Source organism: Pristiophorus japonicus, chromosome 11, assembly GCF_044704955.1.
Source record: "Pristiophorus japonicus isolate sPriJap1 chromosome 11, sPriJap1.hap1, whole genome shotgun sequence".
NCBI classification, from domain to species: domain Eukaryota; kingdom Metazoa; phylum Chordata; class Chondrichthyes; family Pristiophoridae; genus Pristiophorus; species Pristiophorus japonicus.
Window position 1 is genome coordinate 205,891,869 of NC_091987.1, and position 24,062 is coordinate 205,915,930.

Here is a 24,062-nt window from a genome sequence, read left to right on the forward strand (position 1 = left end):
AACTTGGAGATATTACTCTCAATTCCTTCATCTAAATCATTGATGTATATTATAAATAGCTGGGGTCCCAGCACCGAGTCCTGCGGCACCTCATTAGTCACTGCCTGCCATTCTGAAAAGGACCCATTTATCCTGACTCTCTGCTTCCTGTCTGCCAACGAGTTCTCTATCCATGTTAATACATTACCCTCAATACCATGTGCTTTAATTTTGCACACCAATCTCTAGTGTGGGACCTTGTCAAAAGCCTTTTGAAAGTCCAAATACACCACATCCACTGGTTCTCCCTTGTCCACTCTACTAGTTACATCCTCAAAAAATTCTAGAAGATTTGTCAAGCATGATTTCCCTTTCATAAGTCCATACTGACTCAGACCGATCCTGTCACTGCTTTCCAAATACGCTGCTATTTCATCTTTAATAATTGATTCCAACATTTTCCCCACCAATGCTGTCAGGCTAACCAGTCTATAATTCCACTTTTTCTTTCTCCCTCCTTTCTTAAAAAGTGGTGTTACATTAGTTACCTTCCAATCCATAGGAACTGATCCAGAGTCGATAGATTGTTGGAAAATGATCACCAATGCATCCACTATTTCTAGGGCCACTTCCTTAAGTACTCTGGGATGCAGACTATCAGGTCCTGGGGATTTATCGGTCTTCAATCCCATCAATTTCCCTAACACAATTTCCTGATTAATTAGAATTTCCTTCAGTTCCTCCTTCTCATTAGACCCTCGGTCCCCTAGTATTTCCGGAAGGTTATTTGTACCTTCCTTCGCGAAGACAGAACCGAAGTATTTTTCCTAAAGTGCGGTGCCCAGAATTGGACAATACTCCAGTTGAGGCCGAACCAGTATTTTATACAGGCTCATCATAATTTCCACGCTTTTGTATTCTATACCTCTATTCATGAAGCCCAGGATCCCGTAAGCTTTTTTAACTGCTTTCTCAACCTGCCCTGCCACCTTCAATGATTTGTACACATATACCCCTAAGTATTAGAATGTAAAGTATTAGAAGGCATCCTGAAACACTTCAGTAGGTTTGGTAAGAGGGAGTCACTGTGGATTTATGTGAATTTACTGGAGGTGTTTGAGGAAATAATAGGCCTAGTTCAGAAAAGATATTCTGTTGGTGTGATATATTTAGATTTTAGCAATCCTTTTGAGAGAATACTGCATAACAATTAATGCACAAGGTGGGAAAGTATGGAATAAAAAGCAAGCTTCTGAAGTGGACATCAATTTGGTTAAACCTTGGAAAGCAGAGAGTGGTTGCAAACGGATCTTCGTTAACCTGGCGGGGTCGGGGTGGGGATGGGGAAAGTCACTCCCAGGGTGCCATAGGGATCAATGCTGGGGCCATCACTTCTTACACTTATATACTTGATTTGGAGTTAGGCACAGAAACAAAGCTGCAAGCAACACCAAGCTGGGGGCAGTTGGAAGAGTTTCAAACAAGAGGGAAACACGCAGAGCAAATACAAAAGGATTTGGATAGTTTTGGAAAGTAGGTTGGTGAATGGTAAATGGCATTTAATGTGAACAAAAAAAGAAAGATTTGCATTTTTATAGCGCCTTTCACAACCACCGGACATTCCAAAGTGCTTTACAGCCAATTTAGTCTCTTGAGTGGGACTTGAACCCACGACCTTCTGATTCAGAGGTGAGAGAGTTACCCAGTGAGCCACAGCTGACACATAAGTGCAAGGTAATGAGACTAGAGAAGGGAAATAAGCAGTGTGAATAAAAACAAAATGGCGCTGGGCTCAAGACATCAAGGATCGGAGTCTGAGGTATTTATGCAAAGCTCACTGAAACTTAGTGTGTAGTGTGTGGTGATGGTAAGGAGAGATGACTGAATCTTGGGTGACTACGCGGAGGGATAGAGCACACAATTCAGAAAGTAATAATGAATCTGGTTATTGTTATAATTACACTTGGACCACCACCTTACATTCAACTGCATCACCATAGCCGAATCCCTCACCAACAACATCCTGGGGGTCACCATTGACCAGAAATCCAACTGGACCAGCCACACAAACACTGTGGTCATAAGAGCAGGTCAGAGGCCGGGCACTCCGCGGTGAGCGTCCCACCTCCCGACTCCCCAAAGTCTCTCCACCATCTATAAGGCACAAGTCAGGAGTGTGATGGCATACTCTCCACTTGCCTGGATGAGTGCAGCCCCAACACCACTCAAGAAGCTCGACACCATCCAGGACAAGGCAGTGTCACAGGTGTGTTATAAGACATCAAAAAAATTTTACACTGCGTCACACAAAAAGAAATTAGGGCAGGTGACCAAAAGCTTGGTCAAAGAGGTAGGTTGTAAGGGGCATCTTAAAAGAAGAAAGCGATAGGTTTAGGGAGTTCCAGAACTTAAGGCCCAGGCAGCTGAAGGCACGGCCACCAATGGTTGAGTGATTATAATCAGGGATGCTCAAGAGGGCAGAATTTGAGGAGCGCAGACATCTCGGGGGTGGGGGGCGGGACGGGACTGAAGGAGATGATAGAGATAGGGAGGGGCGAGGTCATGGAGGGATTTGTAAACAAGGATGAAAATTTTGAAGTTGATAGATATGAAAGAGTGGGTGTTTGATGAGGTTTATTTTGGAAGGGGCAGGGTGGGGGGGGGTGTGGAAATTGACCAGATTATCATCTTTCCTCGTTCCTAAGATTTTAAGGGTAAGGAATTCCATAGTTTTGAGGTCTCAGGACAGACAGTGGGATTGATTACAACACAACAAATGTTCATAGCAGAACTACAATTAAGTTGAAAGGTAAGTACACAACAATTTGTATTTATATAGTGCCTTTAATGTAGTAAAGGTGCTTCACAGGAGTATTACAAGACAAAAATTATAAGACATAAATAAACGTGACAAATTATTTAAGTGGGGGGGAAGGGGGGTTACAATGTGTAGCACAACCCGCAAGGAGAGAAAACACAACAGGGGAATTACTCCCAGCACTTATTTCCTCTGACTATATATTGCCACAGAGTCTTGGAGCAGCAGGATGCCTGCGACACAACACAAGGGGGAAAATTACCCCCAAAAAGCAAACGAAAAAAGTATTTATTTGCGGCAAATATTTAAATAAGATTTAATGAAAAGCCGTGGAAGCGTGGAACTAATTAGGTTGACAAACGTAACTTATTTTAGAAATGGTTAAGTGACACCCCCCCAAAAAAAAAGTGCACGGGAAATTCGGCAGCAAGAGGCACCACATTTCTTTCTTTCGAGGACAGCACAGGTGGAACGCGACCGCTTTTTGGTAGCGAAGGGGAATTTTGAGCCTCTCCGCCCGCCGTACTGGTGCCGGCTTGAGCCTCGCCGGTCGCCGTAGCCCGGGTGGTCCAGGCAATGGCCTCGAAGGTGAGGCGCCGAGGCGGCAGGAGGCAGTCCCAGGACGGGAGCCTGCCCGCGGGTACAGACAGCGGCCGGCTCCCCAGGGAGGAGAGGAGCAAGGCGGAGGAGGAAGAGGAGAACAGGAAGGGGTGAGTGGCAACAGAGGCTGCGCCTGCAACAACCGGCTGGGACGCCGGTTAACAGCGGGGGCGATGCTGGGGAATTTTACAGTGCCCACGATGGCGGTGCCTGCGCCCCGACTGCTGCTCTCCCCGGGGCTGCCACAGGCAGATGCGCTCAGTGCGCGTGCGCGCTGCCCTCGCTACATCCACATTGCTACAATCGACCTTGCTACATTCATTCATCCTTCCTCGCCACAATGTATCTCTCTCACAGGGAGCCCTGCTCACACCGGCAAATAGGCGTGTGTTTTCCCTTGTTTTAATTTCGAGTTTTAATGAACTGTAATTAATTGAGATTTAATTAATTAAATGTGCCCCCTCACCCTCCCTATCTCTGCCACCTCCTCCAGCCCTACCATTCCCATAACCCCTCCTCACTCCGGCAATTAAGCGTGTGTTTTTACCTTTTTTAAGTTTGCGATTTAATGAAATGTAATTAATTAAATTCGAGGTTTAGAAACATAGAAAATAGGTGCAGGAGTGGGCCATTTGGCTCTTCGAGCCTGCACCGTCATTCAATAAGATCATGGCTGATCATTCCCTCAGTACCCCTTTCCTGCTTTCTCTTCATACCCCTTGATCCCTTTAGCCCTAAGGACCATATCTAACTCCCTCTTGAATATATCCAATGACCTGGCATCAACAACTCTGGAATAGAGAATTCCACAGGTTAACAACTCTCTGAGTGAAGAAGTTTCTCCTCATCTCAGTCCTAAATGGCTTACCCATTATCCTTAGACTGTGTCCCCTGGTTCTGGACTTCCCCAACATCGGGAACATTCTTCCTGCATCTAACCTTTCCAGTCCCGTCAGAATTTTATATGTTTCTATGAGATCCCCTCTCATCCTTCTAAACTCCAGTGAATACAGGCCCAGTCGATCAGTCTCTCCTCATATGTCAGTCCTGCCATCCCGAGAATCAGTCTGGTGATCCTTCGCTGCACTCTCTCAATAGCAAGAATGTCCTTCCTCAGTTTAGGAGATCAAAACTGAACACAATACTCCAGGTGAGGCCTCACCAAGGCCCTGTACAACTGCAGTAAGACCTCCCTGCTCCTATACTCAAATCCCCTAGTTATGAAGGTCAACATACCATTTGCCTTCTTCACTGCCTGCTGTATCTGCATGCCAACTTTCAATGACTGATGTACCATGACACCCAGGTCTCGTTGCACCTTCCCTTTTCCTAAACTGCCGCCATTCAGATAATATTCTGCCTTCGTGTTTTTGCCACCAAAGTGGATAACCTCACATTTATCCACATTATACTGCATCTGCCATGCATTTGCCCACTCACCTAACCTGTCCAAGTCACACTGCAGCCTCTTAGCATCCTCCTCACAGCTCACACTGCCACCCAGCTTAGTGTCATCTGCAAACTTGGAGATATTACTCTCAATTCCTTCATCCAAGTCATTGATGTATATTGTAAATAGCTGGGGTCCCAGCACTGAGCCCTGTGGGATCCCACTAGTCACCGCCTCCATTCTGAAAAGGACCCATTTATCCCGACTCTCTGCTTCCTGTCTGCCAACCAGTTCTCTATCCATGTCAGTACATTACCCTCAATACCATGTGCTTTAATTTTGCACACCAGTGTCTTGTGTGGGACCTTGTCAAAAACCTTTTGAAAGTCCAAATACACCACATCCACTGGTTCTCCCTTGTCTACTCTACTAGTTACATCCTCACAAAATTCTAGAAGATTTGTCAAGCATGATTTCCTTTTTATAAATCCATGCTGACTTGGACCGATCCTGTCACTGCTTTCCAAATGCGCTGCTATTTCATCTTTAATAATTGATTCCAACATTTTCTCCACTACTGATGTCAGGCTAACCGGTCTATAATTACCCGTTTTCTCTCTCTTTTTAAAAGTGGTGTTACATTAGCTACCCTCCAGTCCATAGGAACTGATCCAGAGTCGATAGACTGTTGGAAAATGATCACCAATGCATCCACTATTTCTAGGGCCACTTCCTTAAGTACTCTGGGATGCAGCTGATCAGGGCCCAGGGATTTATCGGCCTTCAATCCCATCAATTTCCCTAACACGATTTTCCGCCAAATTAGGATCTCCTTCAGTTCCTCCTTCTCACTAGACCCTCGATCCCCTAGTATTTCCGGAAGGTTATTTGTGTCTTCCTTCGTGAAGATAGAACCAAAGTATTTGTTCAATTGGTCTGCCATTCCTTTGTTCCCCATTATAAATTCACCTGAATCTGACTGCAAGGGATCTATGTTTGTCTTCATTAATCTTTTTCTCTTCCCATATCTATGGAAGCTTTTGCAGTCAGTTTTTATGTTCCCAGCGAGCTTCCTCTCATACTCTTATTTTCCCCCTCCTAATTAAACCCTTTGTCCTCCTCTGTTGAATTCTAAATTTCTCCCAGTCCTCAGGTTTGCTGCTTTTTCTGGCCAATTTATATGCCTCTTCTTTGGATTTAACACTATCCTTAATTACCCTAGTTAGCCACGGTTGAGCCACCTTCCCCGATTTATTTTTACTCCAGACAGGGATGTACAATTGTTTAATTAATTAAATGTGCCCCTCCCCCCCACTTCCCTATCTCTGCTACCTCCTCCAGCCCTACCATCCCCATAATCCCCCCCCTCACTCCGGCTGTTAGGCGTGCATTTTCCCTTTTTAAATTTTGCGATTTAATGAAATATAATTAATTAAATTTGAGATTTAATTAATTAAATGTGCCCCTCTATCTTTGTCATTTCCTCCAGTCCAACAATCCCACACAGCCTCCTCACTCGGGCAATTAGGAGTGTGTTTTTTCCTTTTTAAATTCAAGATTTAATTACATGCAGTTTTTAAAATTTGACATTTAATTAATTAAATTCACCACCCCCATCTCAGTTACCTCCCCCAGCCCTACAACTATTTTGAGTTGTACCTGTAAAACAATAAAGCATTAAATCAAGTGCTCCCTGCCCCAGCCCTACAATCCTGTGGACCCTTCCTCACTTAGGTAATTAGGAGTATTTAGGTAATTAAAAGTTTTCCTTTTTAAAATTCTAGATTTAATTAAATAAGAACATAATAGGAGCAGGAGTAGGCTATTTGGCCCCTCGAGCCTGCTCTGCCATTCAACAATAAGACCATGGCTGATTTGAACTTGGCCTCAACTCCATTTCCCTGCCTGTTCCCCCATAACCATTGACTCCCCTATAGTTCAAGAATCTGTCTATCTCAGCCTTGAATATATTCAATGACTCAGCCTTCACAGCTCTCTGGGCTGGATAATTCCAAAGATTCACGACCCTCAGAGAAGAAATTCCTCCTCATCTCTGTTTTAAATGGGCGACCCCTTATTCTGAAACTATGCCCCCTAGTTCTAGATTCCCCCCCGAAGGGAAATATCCTCTCAGCAGCTACCATGTAAAGCCCCCTCAGAATCTTGTATGTTTCAATAAGATCAACCCTTATTCTTCTAAACTCCAATGAGTATTGACCCAACCTACTCAACCTTTCTTCATAAGACAACCCTTTCATCTCAGGAATCAACCTAGTGAACATTCTCTGAACTGCCTCCAATGCAAGAATATCCCTCCTTAAATAAGGAGACCAAAACTATGTGCAGTACTCTAGATGTGGCCTCACCAATACCCTGTACAGTTGTAGCAAGTCTCCCTACTTTTATACTCCATCCCCTTGCGATAAAGGCCAACATTCCATTTGCCTTACTAATTACTTGTTGTACCTGCATACTAACTTTTTGTGTCTCATATTAGAGGACCCTCAGATCCTTCTACCGCAGCATTTTGTCATCTCCATTTAAATAATAATTAGCTTTTTTTATCCTTCCTACCAAAGTGGATAACCACATATTTCCCCATCTTATACTCCATCTGCCAAATTTTTGTCCACTTACTTAACCTATCTATGTCCCTTTGCAGATTTTTTGTGTCCTTCTCACAACTTGCTTTCCCACCTATCTTTGTATCATGAGCAAATTTGGCAACTGTACACTCGGTTCCTTCATCCAAGTCATTAATATAGATTGTAAATAGTTGGGATCCTGCGGCACCCAACTAGTTACAGTTTGCCAACGTGAAAATGACCCATTTTTCCCGACTCTCTCTTTTCTGCCAGTTAGACAATCCTCTATCCATGCTAATATTACCCCCAACCCCGTGAGCTCTTATCTTGTGCAGTAACCTTTTATGTGGCACCTTATCGAATGCCTTCTGGAAGTCCAAATACGCTACATCTACTGGTTCCCTTTATCCATCCTGCTCGTTACATCCTCAAAGAACTCGAGTAAATTTGTCAAACACGATTTCCCTTTCATAAAACCATGTTGATTCTGCTTGATTGAATTATGATTTTCTAAATGTCCTGCTACTACTTCCTTAATAATAATTGTTTCCAGCATTTTCCCAATGACAGATGTTAGGCTAACTGGTCTATTGTAATTAATTAAATTCGATATTGAATTAATTAAATTTGCACTCCCCCAATCTCTCTAACCTCCGCAGCCATACAGTACTCACTGAGCTCTTATCAATTTCTGGAACTCTGCTGATATTCCCCAGTCACCTGGATACAGCTGGTGTGACCCTGCTCTGTTGTTCAGTTACTTCAAGTTTCAAGCTGCTGAATTTTCTTCTCAAATTGGTATCCAAACTCTTAGACTTCTCTGGACATCTAGAGTATGTTTCTGCTTTGGACTACACTGGATTACATCATTGCGTTTTTGCACTGGACTACACTGGATTACACCGCAAGACTCACCTACTGTGTTGAAAGATTTTTTTTTATAACTTTTAAACTGCGTCTGTCTCTCTGCTGATCTAGTTTTGCCGGATTTTCAGCTTTGTTGGTTTCGGGCTTGCAGCGACTGTTCCGGAGACTCGTTCTACTGCTTTTTTAACCTTGCTGGTCACTGGCTCGTGGATTTATGTGGCCACGGCTTTGATCTATGGTGACGTCAATATCACCATCATCTTTCTGCACCAACACCAATTCTCATTCCTACGGCAATAACCTCCATCCTCCAATTCTCTACCTTTCAGATAGCTTCTGGACTTTACTTGCCTGCTGCACCTGTCTCTGAATTTGGACAATGGTTCATCGATGTTCTGTGCCGGCTCCATCGTGCCTACGTCGACTTGGTCCCTCCATGGGACCTCTGACTCTGATCTCCCTACTATTGTCTCCAGCCTATTCCCTGCTACTACCAGGAAATATTAGCCCATTAATTACTACATAGCCAGGCCTATGTAACCGGAGCTTTTCGCTGTGTCCATTCGCGTACGCACTTTGTTTCCTGCTCCAGACCCAAGCCATTCACTTCTATTTCCACCACCCCCACCCTTTCCTTTTCTCTCTCCCTCCCTGACTGCTCTCTCCAGGTCATGCCTCCTTTCATCTCTCCTCTCTTGGATACTCTGCCCGCCCAAATCCCTACCCCAATCCTTCATTACTCTTTGATCTTCCTAATCCCCAGCTGCCATCCCAGGCTTGACTCCCTCCTAGATAAGCCATCAGTTTCTCTCTGTGCCTCTCTTGGCATCCTACGAAAGGTCCACCTTGGCACTCGTCACTGCCTTCTCACGAGAAGCAACCACAACTGTCCTGTTTCCCCCCACCCCCAGCCAACTGTCCCATCCTACTCTCTCACCGACCTTCCCACCCAGCACACCCGCTGGGGGTTAATCTTGCCAATAATCTCTTCGTCTAACTTTCAACCCCGGCCCCCCCCCCCGGGCCCCCAGCTCTGACCCTGTGGACGCTGGTAGTGGGGCAGCCATCACCAACCTTCTCCGCATCTCCCTCCAGGATACCCGTTCGCTTGTCATGAGCTTATCGTGGATGATTGCATCGACATCATGGCCCTGACAGAAACTTGGCTGAGGGGTGTTGACACCTTACCCTTAAATGAAGCCAGCCCGCCTGGCTATACCTTCCACCGCTTGCCCCGCTCAGACCGCCGTGGTGGCGGTGTGGCTCTCATCACCAAATCACACCTTGGCCTGCCCCCTAATCCTCCGACACATTCTCCTCCTTTGAGCATCTCACTTTATTCCTCCTTTGTCACCTCTCATTTAAAATTCTCATTCTCTAGCGCCCACACAAGTAAAAATGTTGTTATTACTGAGATATCTTCACTGCTTTCCTCCCTCAGCCTCTGCACCAAGTGACTTCTCATCCTCGGTGATTTCAACCTCCGTCTCAATTCATCACGTTCTCTCCTCTGAGTTCACTCGCCTCAATCTCCCCCTCCATGTAAGCTCCCCAACCCTTGCTGTCACTGTTTTGGGGAGCAGAAACTGGATATTTTTTCTATAGGGAAACATAAGATTACTTTAATCTCTCACACCACCTATGGGTTAAAGAGCGATATTAGCAGAGATTGCCTGCTCCCTCTTTCTGCTGTTGCATGGCAATTGTGCTAAATTATGTTGCTCAAAAAGGTCTGTTCAAATAGTTTGTGAATACTTGGATAGAACTAACACAAGAAAATTTGGAGATTACAAAGCTTTTATAAAGAAATGTTGGATAGTTTAATAGATTCATATAAATTGCAACACTGAATGAGGCCATTCAGCCCATCGCACCTGTGCTAACTCTTCACTGGGGCTATCTACTCTAAGCTAATTTTCCTGCCCAATTACATTCATTTCAAAAACTTGTCCAATTCCCCTTTGACGATACAAAGTTAGTTGGGAAAGTAACCTGTGAGGAGGACACAGAGGTTGCAAAGGGATATAAACAGGTTATGTGATCGGGCAATAAGGTGGCAGATGGAATATAATGTGGACAAATGTAAGGTTATTCACTTTGGTGGGAAAAATAGAAAAGCAGGATATTTCTCAAATGGTGAGAGACTGGGAAATGTTGGTATTCAGAGGGATTTGGGTGCCCTTGTAAACGAATCACAGAAAGTTAACAGGCAAGCAATCAGGAAAGCGAATGGTATGTTGGCCTTTATTACAATTGATTAGAGTATAAGAGTAAAGACATCTTGCTCAATGATTGGAGATACTGTCCTTCGATTGAAATGTTAAAGTGAGACCATTGTTGAAGTGTTGGCAAGGATAGGGAAGTTTCCCAGTATCCTAGCCAACAGTTAGCCCTCGTTTAGCCCTTAAACAAACACCACTAAAATAAATCAATTGGTCGCTGATCTCTAACTGGTTGTCTTATTCGCCTCCATAACAATCACCACATTTCAATAAGTGGTTCACTGTGTTACGTGCTTTGAGTCATTTTGTGATAATGTGATAAGGCATTACATTAACTTTGTTACCTTTCTAATAGTTTATTTCTTCGATGTCCCACACCAAATCCTGTTGTCCCTTTAGCCTGTACCCAGTTCAGTCTATCACCCCTTACCTTCGCTATTTGCTCCTCTCCAGGCAATCCGGTGCTAAGCCAGGACAAGTGTGGGCACCCGAGGGAGCTACGGCCTTTAAATGTCTCATCTCTGCACGCTTCTGCGCAGCGTTACTCAGTAACATTTCAGACTGTGACGAAACGTTCAACTATTGGGAGCCAGTAAGTTTTTCGGAATCCAAATTTCATGGTTGAAATGTGAGAGGCGTTCAAAGTTGCTGACTCGTCTTGTTTAGTAATACAGGTGCAACGTCCCGAATCTGGCAACCTTGGGACTGAGGCGTGCCGGTTTTTGGGTTTTTCCGGATTTCGGGTCAGACATTAAAACAGCGCGTGAGTCAGCTCGGGCCGGGCCGGGTCGAGGGGAGCACGTGAGTCAGGGTCAAGGGTCATTCGGCAAGGCTCGGACTGATCGCACGTCGGACGACTCCATCTGCGGTGCGCTTTTCCAAAAAAAATGTCAGTTTTTCGGAATTTGGAATTCGAGACGTCGTACCTGTGCTACTGTTTAGCCCAATTACCGTTTAGGGATGTGGAGTCAAGGGACAAGTAGCAGAATGGAATGGAATGGAATGGAAGTAGCAGTAGCAAGACCATCAGCAGGCCAGGGCCACTGCAGGGAGCAGCGCGTGCTGCTGCAGGAGGGCGACGGCTGTGAAGCCAGGTCACTGATTGCAGCGCGGGCAGGCACAGCAGGAGGGGCGAAGGAGCGGTGAGGGGAAGCACGGGCCAGCCCACACTGCGATATGTGTGCGCACTAGGTCCGTGCAGCAGAGCTGGTGTCCAATCGTCTTGGTTAACCCTTGCCACTGGACCAAGACCCAAGCTCTGTCAAGCCCGTGTGCAACGGCCACCATACGTTAAAAAAAATCCACGCATAGGCATCTTCCACCCTTTAATATGTAGTTTGGGACCAGGTCCCTCATTGAAACACCTGTGAACTCATCCCTTTTTGGCGTGGAAGCAAGTCATCCTCGCTTCAAGGGACTGCCTATGATGATGATGATGATGCTGATTGATTAGCCCAAGGGATCTGACATGATTTTTCAGTAAAGTAAGTTTGTTGCAGAAACTCTGAAGTGAAGAAATAACTTTCCCCAATTAATCGCAGTGTACAGTTTCTCAGTGTTGTTTAATGCAGATTTCTTTCAGTACAATCAGAGTTTATTGAGCACTCCCTCGAAGGTGAGCTGTCTCCTAAACCCCACTCCATGCTACATTCTGTGGTCCATGCATCACAGTGTGAGAACATAGGTTGGCCCCTTTTGACGATGAGTTCCTGTTCTCGTCAAGAGACCGTAATAGTTAAAGCACTTTCCAGGAGGGAGGGAGGAAGGAAGGAAGAGCCAGGAAAAGTGGGAGGAGAGAGCACGAGATGTTTTCCTGTCCTGTCTGCTTAGGAAATGATCTGTGGCACAAGAAGATGTACAAAACAAGGTTAGTATGATGGCAGGGCAGGTGGTGTGTCGTAACTGCAGCATGTGGGAGTTGGCAGAGAGCATCGCGATCCACATCCGCAGTAAGTGTCTGCAATGGGGAGCGGGCGGGTAAGTGGAGCTGAGTCCACGGCCAGATCAGCCATGATCTTGTTGAATGGCGGAGCCGGCTCGAGGGGCTAGATGGTCTACTCCTGCTCCTAATTCTTATGTTCTTATAACTCGAGGAGCTTCGGCTTGGAGTTATTGAGCTGGAATACGAGCTGAAGACATTGCAATGCATCAGGGAGGGGGAGAGTTACCTGGACACTTTGCTGCAGGAGGCGTATATAGAATAAGGAGGGCAACATTAAGAAAGGAATGCTTGGTAGTGGTGTGGCTGAGTGTCAGTTATGGCAATCTTTTGGGCATCTGACTAAATCAAGCCCTAAAACAGAATCACAGTTTATTTAATTTGCAATGGGGTGATTTTGCTTTGTGTAAAGAGGAATACAGTGTTAAGGAGAATGGTGGGGAAATGTGATATACTGCTGGAAGGTGATTAATCTGTAGAAAGTACAGGTGATTAACATCTCCTGTTTTTGTTTTCAGACTCACTTTCTGCTGTATGGCACAGGATTCCAGACCTGGGAGTACTCCCCAGTGTATGCCATTCGTTCCTACGCCTATCTGTGGCTACACGTTTTACCCGCATGGTTCCACGCAAAAGCTTTGCAAACCAACAAGGTGCTTTGTTAATAAAAGGTTCTATGTTTGTGAACTGATTGCTGTTCAACTAACTTTTATAGTTGAGGACTTTATTGGTCCACTGGAACAGTCGGCCATTTAGCCCCTCGGGCCTGCTCTGCCATTCAATTAGATCATGCCTGATTTACACCTCAACTCCATATTCCAGCCGTTGCTCTATATCTCTTAATACCCTTACCTCACAAAACCCTATCCATCTCGGTTTTAAAATTTTCCACTAACCCTCAGCCTCAACAGCTTTTTGGGGGAGAGAATTCCAGATGTCCACTACCCTTTGTTGAAGAAGTGCTTCCTGACATCACCCCTGTACAGCGTAGCTCTAATTCTAAGGTTGTGCCCCTCCAGACAAAATAATTTCTCTATCCTATCAAAATTATCTTAAACATCTCCACGAGGACACCCCTTAATCTAATATATTCAAGGGAATACAAGGCTAGTCTATGCAACCTGTCCTCATCATTTACCCCTTTTAGCCTCGGTATCATTCTGGTGAATCTCTGCGGCACCCCCTCCAAGGCTAATATGTCCACCCTGAGGTGCAGGGCCCAGAACTGTGCGCAGAACTCTAACTGGGGTCGAACCAGAGGTTTGTGCAACTGAAGCATAACTTCATCGAGTCCCGTGTTTTGTGCTGACTATGTCTCTTTGCCCGAAGATGCTGACTGTTGGTTTCGTTTATTGCCCGCCAGTACATTGCTCAAGTGGCCACTAACCATGTGTGAGCCCAGACCGTTGTGCTGGCAGGCTATTCAACAGTAGAGTGCATCACAGTTGAGCCAGTTCATTCCACGTGCATGTTCCAGCATGTGCTACTGTGTAATGAGTGGCAATCCTGGCATATTCCTCCCTCTCTTTTTTTTAATTTCAAAATATACTTTATTCATATAAAAATTTGTACAGTACATTCAAAAACAGTTCAGTACATTTAGCTGCGGTCAGCAATCCCATACACTACATTTTAGTGCTGACGGCAGTTCCGTTCGATACATTTCCTTGCTTTTCATTTCAAGTACAATTCGATACAATACGGGATACACTGTAGTACATTCGACAAATTACATTACATGTGTCACTATACAGTACACGGAATGGGTGACGGTACATTTACATTTTTTTTTCCAGCCCAAACTCAGCCAGAGATTGGCTAACTCGGCATTATATTTATTTACAGGTGTAGTGATTGTGGAACTGGGCTAGCAACCTAGAGGTCAAGCTGCCCGTGTCCTAACTTGCACCATGTCCCGCTCACCCATCACCCCTGTGCTTGCTGACCTACATTGGCTCCCGGTTAGGCCTTGTTTTCAAATCCCTCCATGGCCTCGCCCCTCCCTATCTCTGTAATCTCCTCCAGCTCCACAACCCCCCGAGACGTCTGCGCTCCTCTAATTCCGCCCTCGAGCATCCATGATTATAATCGCTCAACCATTGGTGGCCGTGCCTTCTGTTGCCTAGGCCCCAAGCTCTGGAATTCACTGCCTGAACCTCTCCGCCTCTCTTCCTCTCTTTCCTCCTTTTTAAGATGCTCCTTAAAACCTACCTCATTGTCCAAGCTTTGGTCACCTGCACTAATTTCTCCTTATGTGGCTCAGTGTCAAATTTTTTGTCTTCTAATACTCCTGTGAAACATCTTGGGACGTTTTACTATGTTAAATACACTATATAAATACAAGTAGTTGTTCAAACCCCTTGATTATAAATTGTGAGATTGAATTCCATACATCTGGACCAGTGCCAGGTCAAAAATGAGCTTGAAAGTCGCAGGAGTGTTGGAAAAATTCAGCTGGTTCACTAATGTCATGTTCCCACATGAGGTAGACCTGTACCTAGTCACGCTAGTACTTGACTCTCGTCCACACTCCGTGGTTGACTCTCTCATTCGTTCATGGGATGTGGGCATTGCTAGCAAGGCCAGCATTTATTGCTCATCCCTAATTGTCCTTCAGAGGGTAGTTAAAGTTAAGAGTCAACCACATTGCTTTGGGTCTGGAGTCACCTGTAGGCCAGACCAGATAAGGACGGCAGATTTCCGTCCTGAAAGGATATTAGTGAACCAAATGGGTTTTTATGACAATCCAGTAGTTTCATGGTCACCATTTCAGATTTATTGAATTAACTGAATTTAAATTCCCCAGCTGCCCTGGTGGGATTTGAGCTCTTGTCACCGGATCATTAGTCCAGGCCTCTGGATTACTGGTCCAGTAACATTAACACCATGCTACATTCCCTATGCTACTCTTAATGTCCTCTGCATTGGCCTAATGAGGGTTCCCCACATCTCGGCATTGAACAGTCTGGGAATGAACTTGGGATCTGCTGGTCCGAATGGCTCAGTGCCACGCCGTATGGTCACCGATGGAGACCATTCGGCTCATCCAATATGTCGCACTGCCCCTGCTCATTCCTCATAGCCTTGCAAATTCTTCCTTTTACACCAGCGACTCCACTCCAAAAGTACTTCATTGGCTGTAAAGAGCTTTGAGACGTCCGGTGGTCGTGAAAAGTGCTATATAAATGCAAGTCTTTTCTTTCTTTTCAACATCCAATTCCTTTTTGAAAGTTACTATTGAATCTGCTTCCACCACCCTTTCGGGCCGTGCATTGCAGATCATCATAACTCACTGCGTAAAAAAATTCTCCTCATCTCATCTCTGGTTGTTTTGCCATTTATCTTAAATTTGTGTCCTCTGTTTACCCATCCTCCTGCCAGTGGAAACAGTTTATTTACTTTATCAAAATCCCATATAATTTTGAACACCTCTATAAAATCTCCCCTTAACCTTCACTGCTGTAAGGCGAACAATCCCAGCTTCTCCAGTCTCTGTACATAACTGAAGTCCCTCATCCCTGGTCCCATTTGAGTAAACCTCTGCACTCTCCCTGAGGCCTTGATATCCTTCCTAAAGTGTGGTGCACAGAATTGGACCCAATCGTCCAGCAGAGGTCTAACCTGTGATTCGGTTTGATGAAATATTGATACCGAAATTGCTCTCTTTGAAGTGCAATGTTTTAGGCATCAGTTATATATTCATAGAACACGTTGTCTCAGCTTTCTGCCATTTATACAGTGTAGTCTTGGCCCAAATTAGGTCTAGTGCATTATTATTTCCAAACATATAAAATCTTCCAACTTTAACGATCATCTCTAGACCATATCATGAGCCCCTGCAATATTTTATTAAGTGTGGAACTATCTGTATTCGGGAATAAGGATGTGTATGCTTTGCTAGGAGGCAAAGGAAGAGCATCAACGTGAAGGGAATTTATAGAATTGCCATTAATTACATCATCCCGTGAATATTGCACTGAGAGAGAACAGAGACCCTGTTTTATAATTGAAGTTCAGTAATTGGCCTTTGACCTCGTGCTTCCCCCCATTTAATATGAAGGGTTTTCTGTTTCCAGGTTCTTGTCTTCTACTTCTTACGATGTCTTTTAGCCTTTTTCTGCTGCATTTGTGAGCTGTACTTTTACAAGTAAGTCAAGCAATTTATCTATTAGCCTACCGTGTTCCCGTTTGATACATTTAAAAAATGCCAATGCTGCAAATTCGATACAAGAGCAGAAAATGCTGGAAATATTCAGCGGATAAGAACATAAGAAATGGGAGCAGGAGTAGGCCATTCGGCCCCTCGAGCCCGCTGCACCATTCAGTAAGATTGTGGCTGATCTTCGACCTCCAGCTTCACCTTCCTGCACGATCACCATTTCCCTTGGTTTCCCTCGAGTCCAAAAATCAATCGATCTCAGTCTTGAATATACTCAACACTGAGTATCCACAGCTCTCTGGGGTAGAGAATAAAGCTTTCAGCTGCCAAGGTCCTAAGCTCTGGAGCCTCTCTGACGCTATACCTCGCCATCCTCCTTTTAAGATGCTCTTTAAAACCTACCTCTTTGACCAAGTCTGTCCTCATTTCTCGTTGTGTTTTCAAACACTCCTGAAGCGCCTTGTGATGATTTACTACGTTAAAGGCGCTATATAAATTCAAGTTGTTGAAATAATGACCAGATAATCTCTTTTTTTAGTGATGTTGGTTGAGGGATAAATATTGGCCAGGACTCTGGGGACAACTCCCCTGCTCCTCTTCAATAATGGGATCTTCTTCGTACTCCTGAGAGAGCAGACGGGGCCTCGGTTTAAAGTCTCGTCCGAAAGACGGCACCTCCGACAGTGCGGCACTCCCTCAGCACTGCGCTGGAGTGTCAGCCTAGATTGCGTGCACCAGTTTCTGGAGTGGGACTTGAACCCACAACCTTCTGACTGGGAGGTGAGGGTGCTACCCACTGAGCCACAGCTGAAAGTGTAGCGAATTGGAGTTCCCAACTGGGAGTTAATGGAACTGTGACCAGGGATCAAACCTAGTACCCCACCACTAGGCTCGGCTAATTAAATACGTTTAATTAAAAAAATACATATATTATTGCTATAACTATGTTTGCTGGTTGTGTTCTAGAGCTGTTTGCAAGAAGTTTGGGCTTCATGTTGGGCGTCTAATGCTGGCGTTCTTGGTTCTGAGTACCGGAATGTTCTGCTCAGCAGCTGGTGAGTAAAGAGAAAGACTCGAGTGTATGGACAGAGGAATGTGAAGTTCCATACAAGCCCGAGAACTGCGCAGGGAGAAACAAATTAAAGTTGTTTAGTCATCATCATAGGCAGTCCCTCGAAATCGAGGAAGACTTGCTTCCGCTCTAAAAGTGAGTTCTCAGGTAACTGTACAGTCCAATACAGGAATTACAGTCTCTGTCACAGGTGGGACAGACAGTGGTTGAGGGTAAGGGTGGGAGGGACATGTTTGCCGCATGCTCCTTCCGCTGTCTGTGCTTGTTTTCTGCATGCTCTCGGCGACGAGACTCGAGGTGTTCAGTGCCCTCCCGGATGCTCTTCCTCCACTTAGGGTGATCTTTGGCCAAGTGTTGGTGGGGATGTTGCATTTTATCAGGGAGGCTTTGAGAGTGTCCTTGTAACGTTTCCTCTGCCCATCTGGGGCTCGCTTGCAGTGTAGGAGTTCCGAGTAGAGCGCTTGCTTTGGGAGTCTTGTGTCAGGCATGCGAACAATGTGGCCCGCCCAGCGGAGATCGTTGAGTGTGGTCAGTGCTTCAATGCTGGGAATGTTGGCTCAGAGACATGGACCATGTACAGTAGACGCCTCAAATCGCTGGAGAAATACTACCAACGATATCTCCGCAAGATCCTGCAAATCCCCTGGGAGGACAGACGCACCAACGTTGGCGTCCTCGATCTTAATTAGTACTTCATGAGAAAATAGCACCTCATGTTTCAGTGTTTGGCTCCATCAGTTATGCTGGAATTAAATCTTCTGTATCTAAGTTAGAAAGGGAGCTTGCTTGTGGATTCCCAATCTCTATCATATCCTGGGGCAAGGTGAGTTGGCTCGCCACAAGGACACCCTCAAAGCCTTCCTGATAAAGTGTAACATCCCCACTGACACCTGGGAGTCCCTGGCCAGAGACCGCCCTAGGTGGAGAAAGTGCATCCGGGAGGGCACTGAGCACCTCGAGTCTCGTCGCCAAGAGCATGCTCCCAGCAGTTGAATCAAGAATAGCAGGGGCCCTATCAACACGCTGTTGGCCTGTCTCTACCCGGGGTACGTTAGCCAGCGTGGGAGGACACATTCAGGGTCAGGTTCAAGGAAAGAAGAAAGAAAGACTTGCATTTATATAGCGCCTTTCACGACCACTGGATGTCCCAAAGCACTTTCCTGCCAATGAAGTACTTTTTGAAGTGCAGTCACTGGTGTAATGTAGGGCAAGGTCAGGGGCAAAAGCAGGGTCAGGGAGGAGAAGAAATTGGTTGTTGATTTGCCCGCCCGTGTGGCACACGGTTTATTCAGCGCTGAGAGTTTGAAGGCATGGGTGAGATTTGGGAACGGTGCAGTGAGGAGGTTCTGTAAATCCCGGCTGCAGAGTAACGCTAACTTTTATACTTCATTGTTGCCGTGCGTTACCCCAGTGGTTTTGAAATCAATGGAAAGTGAATACAGGATTCTTTCTTCCAGCTTTCTCCATGATTGCAGGAAACCATGTGATGGAACCTCAAGCTACATATAAAGTTTAAATCCACGTTCCCAGTTATTTGCATATATCTCCCATTGCTGGTACTTGGGGATGTGATTTAGGTTTTGCATATTTTTGTGACAACAGAACTCAGCAAATCCATCCCAAACCGCAAACTTCAAATAAGAAAGAAAGATGTGCATTTATATAGTGCCGTTCACAACACCACATACGGCCAATTAAGTACTTTTTTGAAGTGTAGTCACTGTTGTAATGGAAACACAGCAGCCAATTTTCACACAGCAAGCTCCCACAAACAACGATGTGATAATGACCAGATAATCTGTTTTTAGTGATGTTGATTGAGGGATAAATATTGACCGGGAGACTGGGGATAACTTCCCTGCTCCTCTTCGAAATAGAGCCACGGGATCTTTTACATCCACCTGAGGGGGCAGACGGAACCTCGGTTCAACGTCTCATCTGAAAAACGGCACCTCTGACAGTGCAGCACTCCCTCAGCACTGCACCGGCGTGTCAGCCTAGATTGTGTGCTCAAGTCTCTGGAGTGGGACTTGAACCCACAACCTTCTGACTCCGAGGCGAGGGTGCTGCCCACTGAGCCACAGCTGACTCATAAAGAACAAGACAAACCCGTGAATAAGAAATAAAAGAATAGAAAGTCTACATTGCAAGGGCTTCAGGGACCCGTTTTCCAGGGTCCAGGGGCTGAAGTTTGAAGGTCCCACTTATTGTTGACTCATATATAGCCTTTTCTTCAATAACCATGAATAGTAATGTGGTTAGCTAATCGATTTATTTGATGATGTCTCTCTCTCTCTCTCTCGTTTTCAGCATTCCTCCCCAGTAGTTTCTGCATGTACACAACGCTAATTGCAATGACTGGTTGGTTTACGGATAAGAATGGCGTGGCTGTACTGGGAGTGGCGGCTGGAGCCATTGTGGGCTGGCCCTTCAGTGCGGCTCTTGGGTAAGGATGTCTCACCGGGGCACTATTGAGTGTTGGAACCAACATAGAAACATAGAAAATAGGTGCAGGAGTAAGCCATTCGGCCCTTCGAGCCTGCATCACCATTCAGTATGATCATGCCTTACTTAAAGCTGCCCATCCTTGGGGAATGGGTTCAATCATAGAATGATACAGCACAGAAGGAGGCCATTCTGCCCATCGTACTTGTGCTGGCTCTGAAACAGCTATCCAATTAATCCCACTCACGTGCAAATTTTTCCATTCATGTATTTATCCAATTACCTTTTGAAAGTTACTATTGAATCTGCCCTTTCAGGCAGCGTGTTCCATATCACAACCACATGCTTTGCTAGTATTTAAGTTCCCCCCCGCCCCCCATTTGTAATCCCCTCTTTAGTACTGAATACTAAAGGAGATAACTCATAGGGTTACATCGGGAGGGGAGCACTGGTTTGGAAAAGTTATTGAATGCAGTAATGTGAGGTAGCTAACTAAAGGTGTGAATGTGGCACTAAAACAGACTTCCGTTAATGACCGAGACTAATTCAGCTCCTTTACACCATCTGTCCCGGTCTCCCTTTGGTGCCACAAGAATCGAGATTGAAACAAAAGGATTGCAAGAATTGAGCAATAAAAGTGTTAATTCTTTAAAATAACTTCATTTGATCTCAACCAATAAGGGAATTAAGGGTTACGGGGAGCGGGCGGGTAAGTGGAGCTGAGTCCACGGCCAGATCAGCCATGATCTTGTTGAATGGCGGAGCAGGCTCGAGGGGCTAGATGGCCTACTCCTGTTCCTAATTCTTATGTTCTTATGATCTTTGTTTCTCCAAAGATTCTTGAAAGAAACCCTTGTCGTTTCTGTCCAACAGAACTGTCCAACAGAAATTCTTCCTCTTGCTCTCTGGCCACCTTGCATTTATTATTTTGCTTTATAAAAATTTGATGTTGATTTTTGCCTTTTTAACATTTAGTCGACAAGTTTGTGAGATGAAGAAAAACCCACTGGATTCCGAAATAAAAATGGAGATGCTGAGAATATTCAGCATGTGACCAATTGGAGCAGACTCGGACAAAGGCGGGTCTTTTCCTGAAATGTTAACCAATCTCTTGCCTCCTTTCAGAGGTGGCCAGAACTGTTGTGTATTTCCAGCATTTTTTTTTTAAAAGAACCCGTTGTATTTAGCTCTGTACAGAAATCCCAGTATGATTTCCTGAAATACAACTGTTAGTTTTTTCTTAAGCTAAATGCTCAGTTTTCCGAGCTGTTTTTAAAAACAAATTCTAAAATGCGTTTTGTAAATCTCGACTCATGACCCGTTTATCTGCTGCTCTTTAGGTTGCCAATAGCCTTTGACCTGCTGGTACTGAAGAGGAAGTTCCAGAGTTTCGTTACCTGGGCAATAGTGGCTTTGCTGCTCTTTCTGGTAGGTACAAAACTGGGAGCATTGTCCAGGGGCTTAATCGAGAATTACTTACAAAATAGGTTTTGTTCTAGTTCTAAGTATAGGTCACCCTTTGTGCTAGCATCTCACGCATGCATATAAGAAGCAGCTTATTTAAGAACATAACATAAGAAATAGGAGCAGGAGTAGGCCATACGGCCCCTCGAGCCTGCTCTGCCATTTAATACGATCATGGCTGATCTGATCATGGTCTCAGCTCCACTTCCCCGCCCGCTCCCCATAAGCCCTTATCCCCTTATTGTTCAAGAAACTGTCTATTTCTGTCTTAAATTTATTCAATGTCCCAGCTTCCACAGCTCTCTAAGGCAGCGAATTCTACAGATTTACAACCCTGTGAGAGAAGAAATTTCTCCTCATCTCGGTTTTAAATGGGTGGCCCCTTATTCTAAGATCATGGCCTCTAGTTTTAGTCTTCCCCATCAGTGGAAACATCCTCTCTGCATCCACCTTGTCAAGCCCCCTTTATAATCTTATACGTTTCGATAAGATCACCTCTCATTCTTCTGAATTCCAATGAGTAGAGGCCCAACCTACTCAACCTTTCCTCATAAGTCAACTCCCTCAAACCCGGAATCAACCTAGTGAACCTTCTCTGAACTGCCTCCAAAGCAAATATATCCTTTCGTAAATATGGAAACCAAAACTGCACGCAGTATTCCAGGTGTGGCCTCACCAATACCTTATATAGCTGTAGCAAGACTTCCCTGTTTTTATACTCCATCCCCTTTGCAATAAAGGCCAAGATACCATTGGCCTTCCTGATCACCTGCTGTACCTGCATACTATCCTTTTTTGTTTCATGCACAAGTACCCCCAGGTCCCGCTATACTGCGGCACTTTGCAATCTTTCTCCAGTTAAATAATAACTTGCTCTTTGATTTTTTTTCTGCCAAAGTGCGCTTTCCAACATTATACTCCATCTGTCAATTTTTTGCCCACTCACTTAGCCTGTTTATGTCCTTTTGCAGATTTTTTGTGACCTCCTCACACATTGCTTTTCTTCTCATCTTTGTATCGTCCCATCTTTGTATAGGTGGGCCTACACTATATGGAAAATTCGATAGCAGACAGCCTGCTCCTCAGGACACTTCCTAAGTGGTCGGTTTCCTTCCACTCCTCCCCCGTGGTGCTTTCAAGAGGCAAATAACTTTATAGATGGGCCTGCACTATATGGAAAATGCTTCCTGCTAGATCATGGTAGAACATACAAGTACAGTCAATGTGTTGGACATCTCACCTGTGTCTCAATGCATAAGATTCTTAAGGGGCTTGACAGGGTAGATGCAGGGAGGATGTTTCCCCAGGCTGGGGAGTCTAGAACCAGGGGTCACAGTCTCAGAATAAGGGGTTGGCCATTTCAGACTGAGATGAGGAGAAATTTCTTCACTGAGGGTGGTGAATCTTTGGAATTTGATTTTTGGTCTCTGGAGGTATCAAGGGATATGGGGATAGTGGGGAAAGGTGGAGTTGAGGTAGAAGATCAGCCATGATCTTATTGAATGGTAGAGTGGGCTCGAGAGGCCGAATGGCCTACTCTTGCTCCTATTTCTTGCGTCTCTTCAGACTGCCAAACATAAGAATATTTGACGTGTTTTATGTTTTGGGGGCGACGCATAGTGGTATATGTTTTTTTTTGTCGCTGGGTATGTGAAATGGGAAAACGCATCTTCCCTTGAGATTCCCAACTGAACCATTGAGAAGGCTACAGAGCGGAATTGCCATTTGCCCAATGGGAAGTAAACATTCCCATCACCCCCCCCACCCCAGCAACGGAGGGCCTTGTAGGGACTCGAGCCACTTGCCCAAGCTGAGAGAATTTTTAAAATTAAAATAAAATATGATTATACCAGAATTCTGGGATGAGTTGAAGGGAAGTTCCGAGTGTCTCCTCTGATAATACTGCAGATGATATTAGTGTATAATCCCTATTCCCAGCGAGTCCAGTCAGTCTCCTTAAAAGTCCTCTGGGAAATTTGTGTAAGGGGGCGATGAGAGTTGAGTTCGGATCTTTACCCCCTTCCACGAGATTTTGGTAGTTTCTCCCAAAACACTCTTCTCATTGCCTCAACCCAAGCCGATCTTCTTAAAGCCACCAATGATGCATTTGTCTTCTGCTGCCCTATGATAAGTTGCAGGGTTTGCCAGATTCTTGTCTGCCCTGTATGATATTGCTGTGCCCTATATACATTAATATTAACCCGGGGACAGTTGGAGCCCATTCTCCCAGCCGTGGAGATTACAGCACAGACACAGGCCATTCGGCCCAACCGGTCCACACGAGCCAGGAGCGCTGTTTCATTCATTCTTAAACCTGACAACAACTTGTTGGCGGCAAGTTGCAAAGGAGGCTGTACGGGTACCAGCATTATTTAAAGGGATCCTCAGCTGTATCGGGTAAATCTCTGGTTGGTCATTCATGATAAGGAAGGACAAAAAGTAAAATATAAATATAGGAGAATCACCAATAAATCCATGAAGGAATCAGGAGAAACCTTTTTACTCTGAGAATGGTTAGAATG

General features: G+C 45.0%; 1 protein-coding gene across 3 annotated transcripts in view; it reads left to right on the plus strand.

The window, feature by feature from the left end:
- The window catches only part of LOC139276446 (alpha-1,2-mannosyltransferase ALG9-like), a 308,641-nt gene that overhangs the window by 29,705 nt on the left and 254,874 nt on the right, over nucleotides 1-24,062 (plus strand). For 2 of the 3 annotated variants that reach the window (XM_070894450.1, XM_070894449.1), the window contains exons 6-11: nucleotides 10,915-11,053; nucleotides 12,919-13,053; nucleotides 16,477-16,547; nucleotides 17,526-17,614; nucleotides 19,942-20,077; nucleotides 21,417-21,504. In XM_070894450.1, coding sequence (XP_070750551.1) covers nucleotides 10,915-11,053; nucleotides 12,919-13,053; nucleotides 16,477-16,547; nucleotides 17,526-17,614; nucleotides 19,942-20,077; nucleotides 21,417-21,504 — 658 coding nt within the window. Of the gene's footprint in view, nucleotides 1-3,332; nucleotides 3,508-10,914; nucleotides 11,054-12,918; nucleotides 13,054-16,476; nucleotides 16,548-17,525; nucleotides 17,615-19,941; nucleotides 20,078-21,416; nucleotides 21,505-24,062 lie in introns of those variants that run through there. The other variant, XM_070894452.1, reaches the window with a different exon arrangement.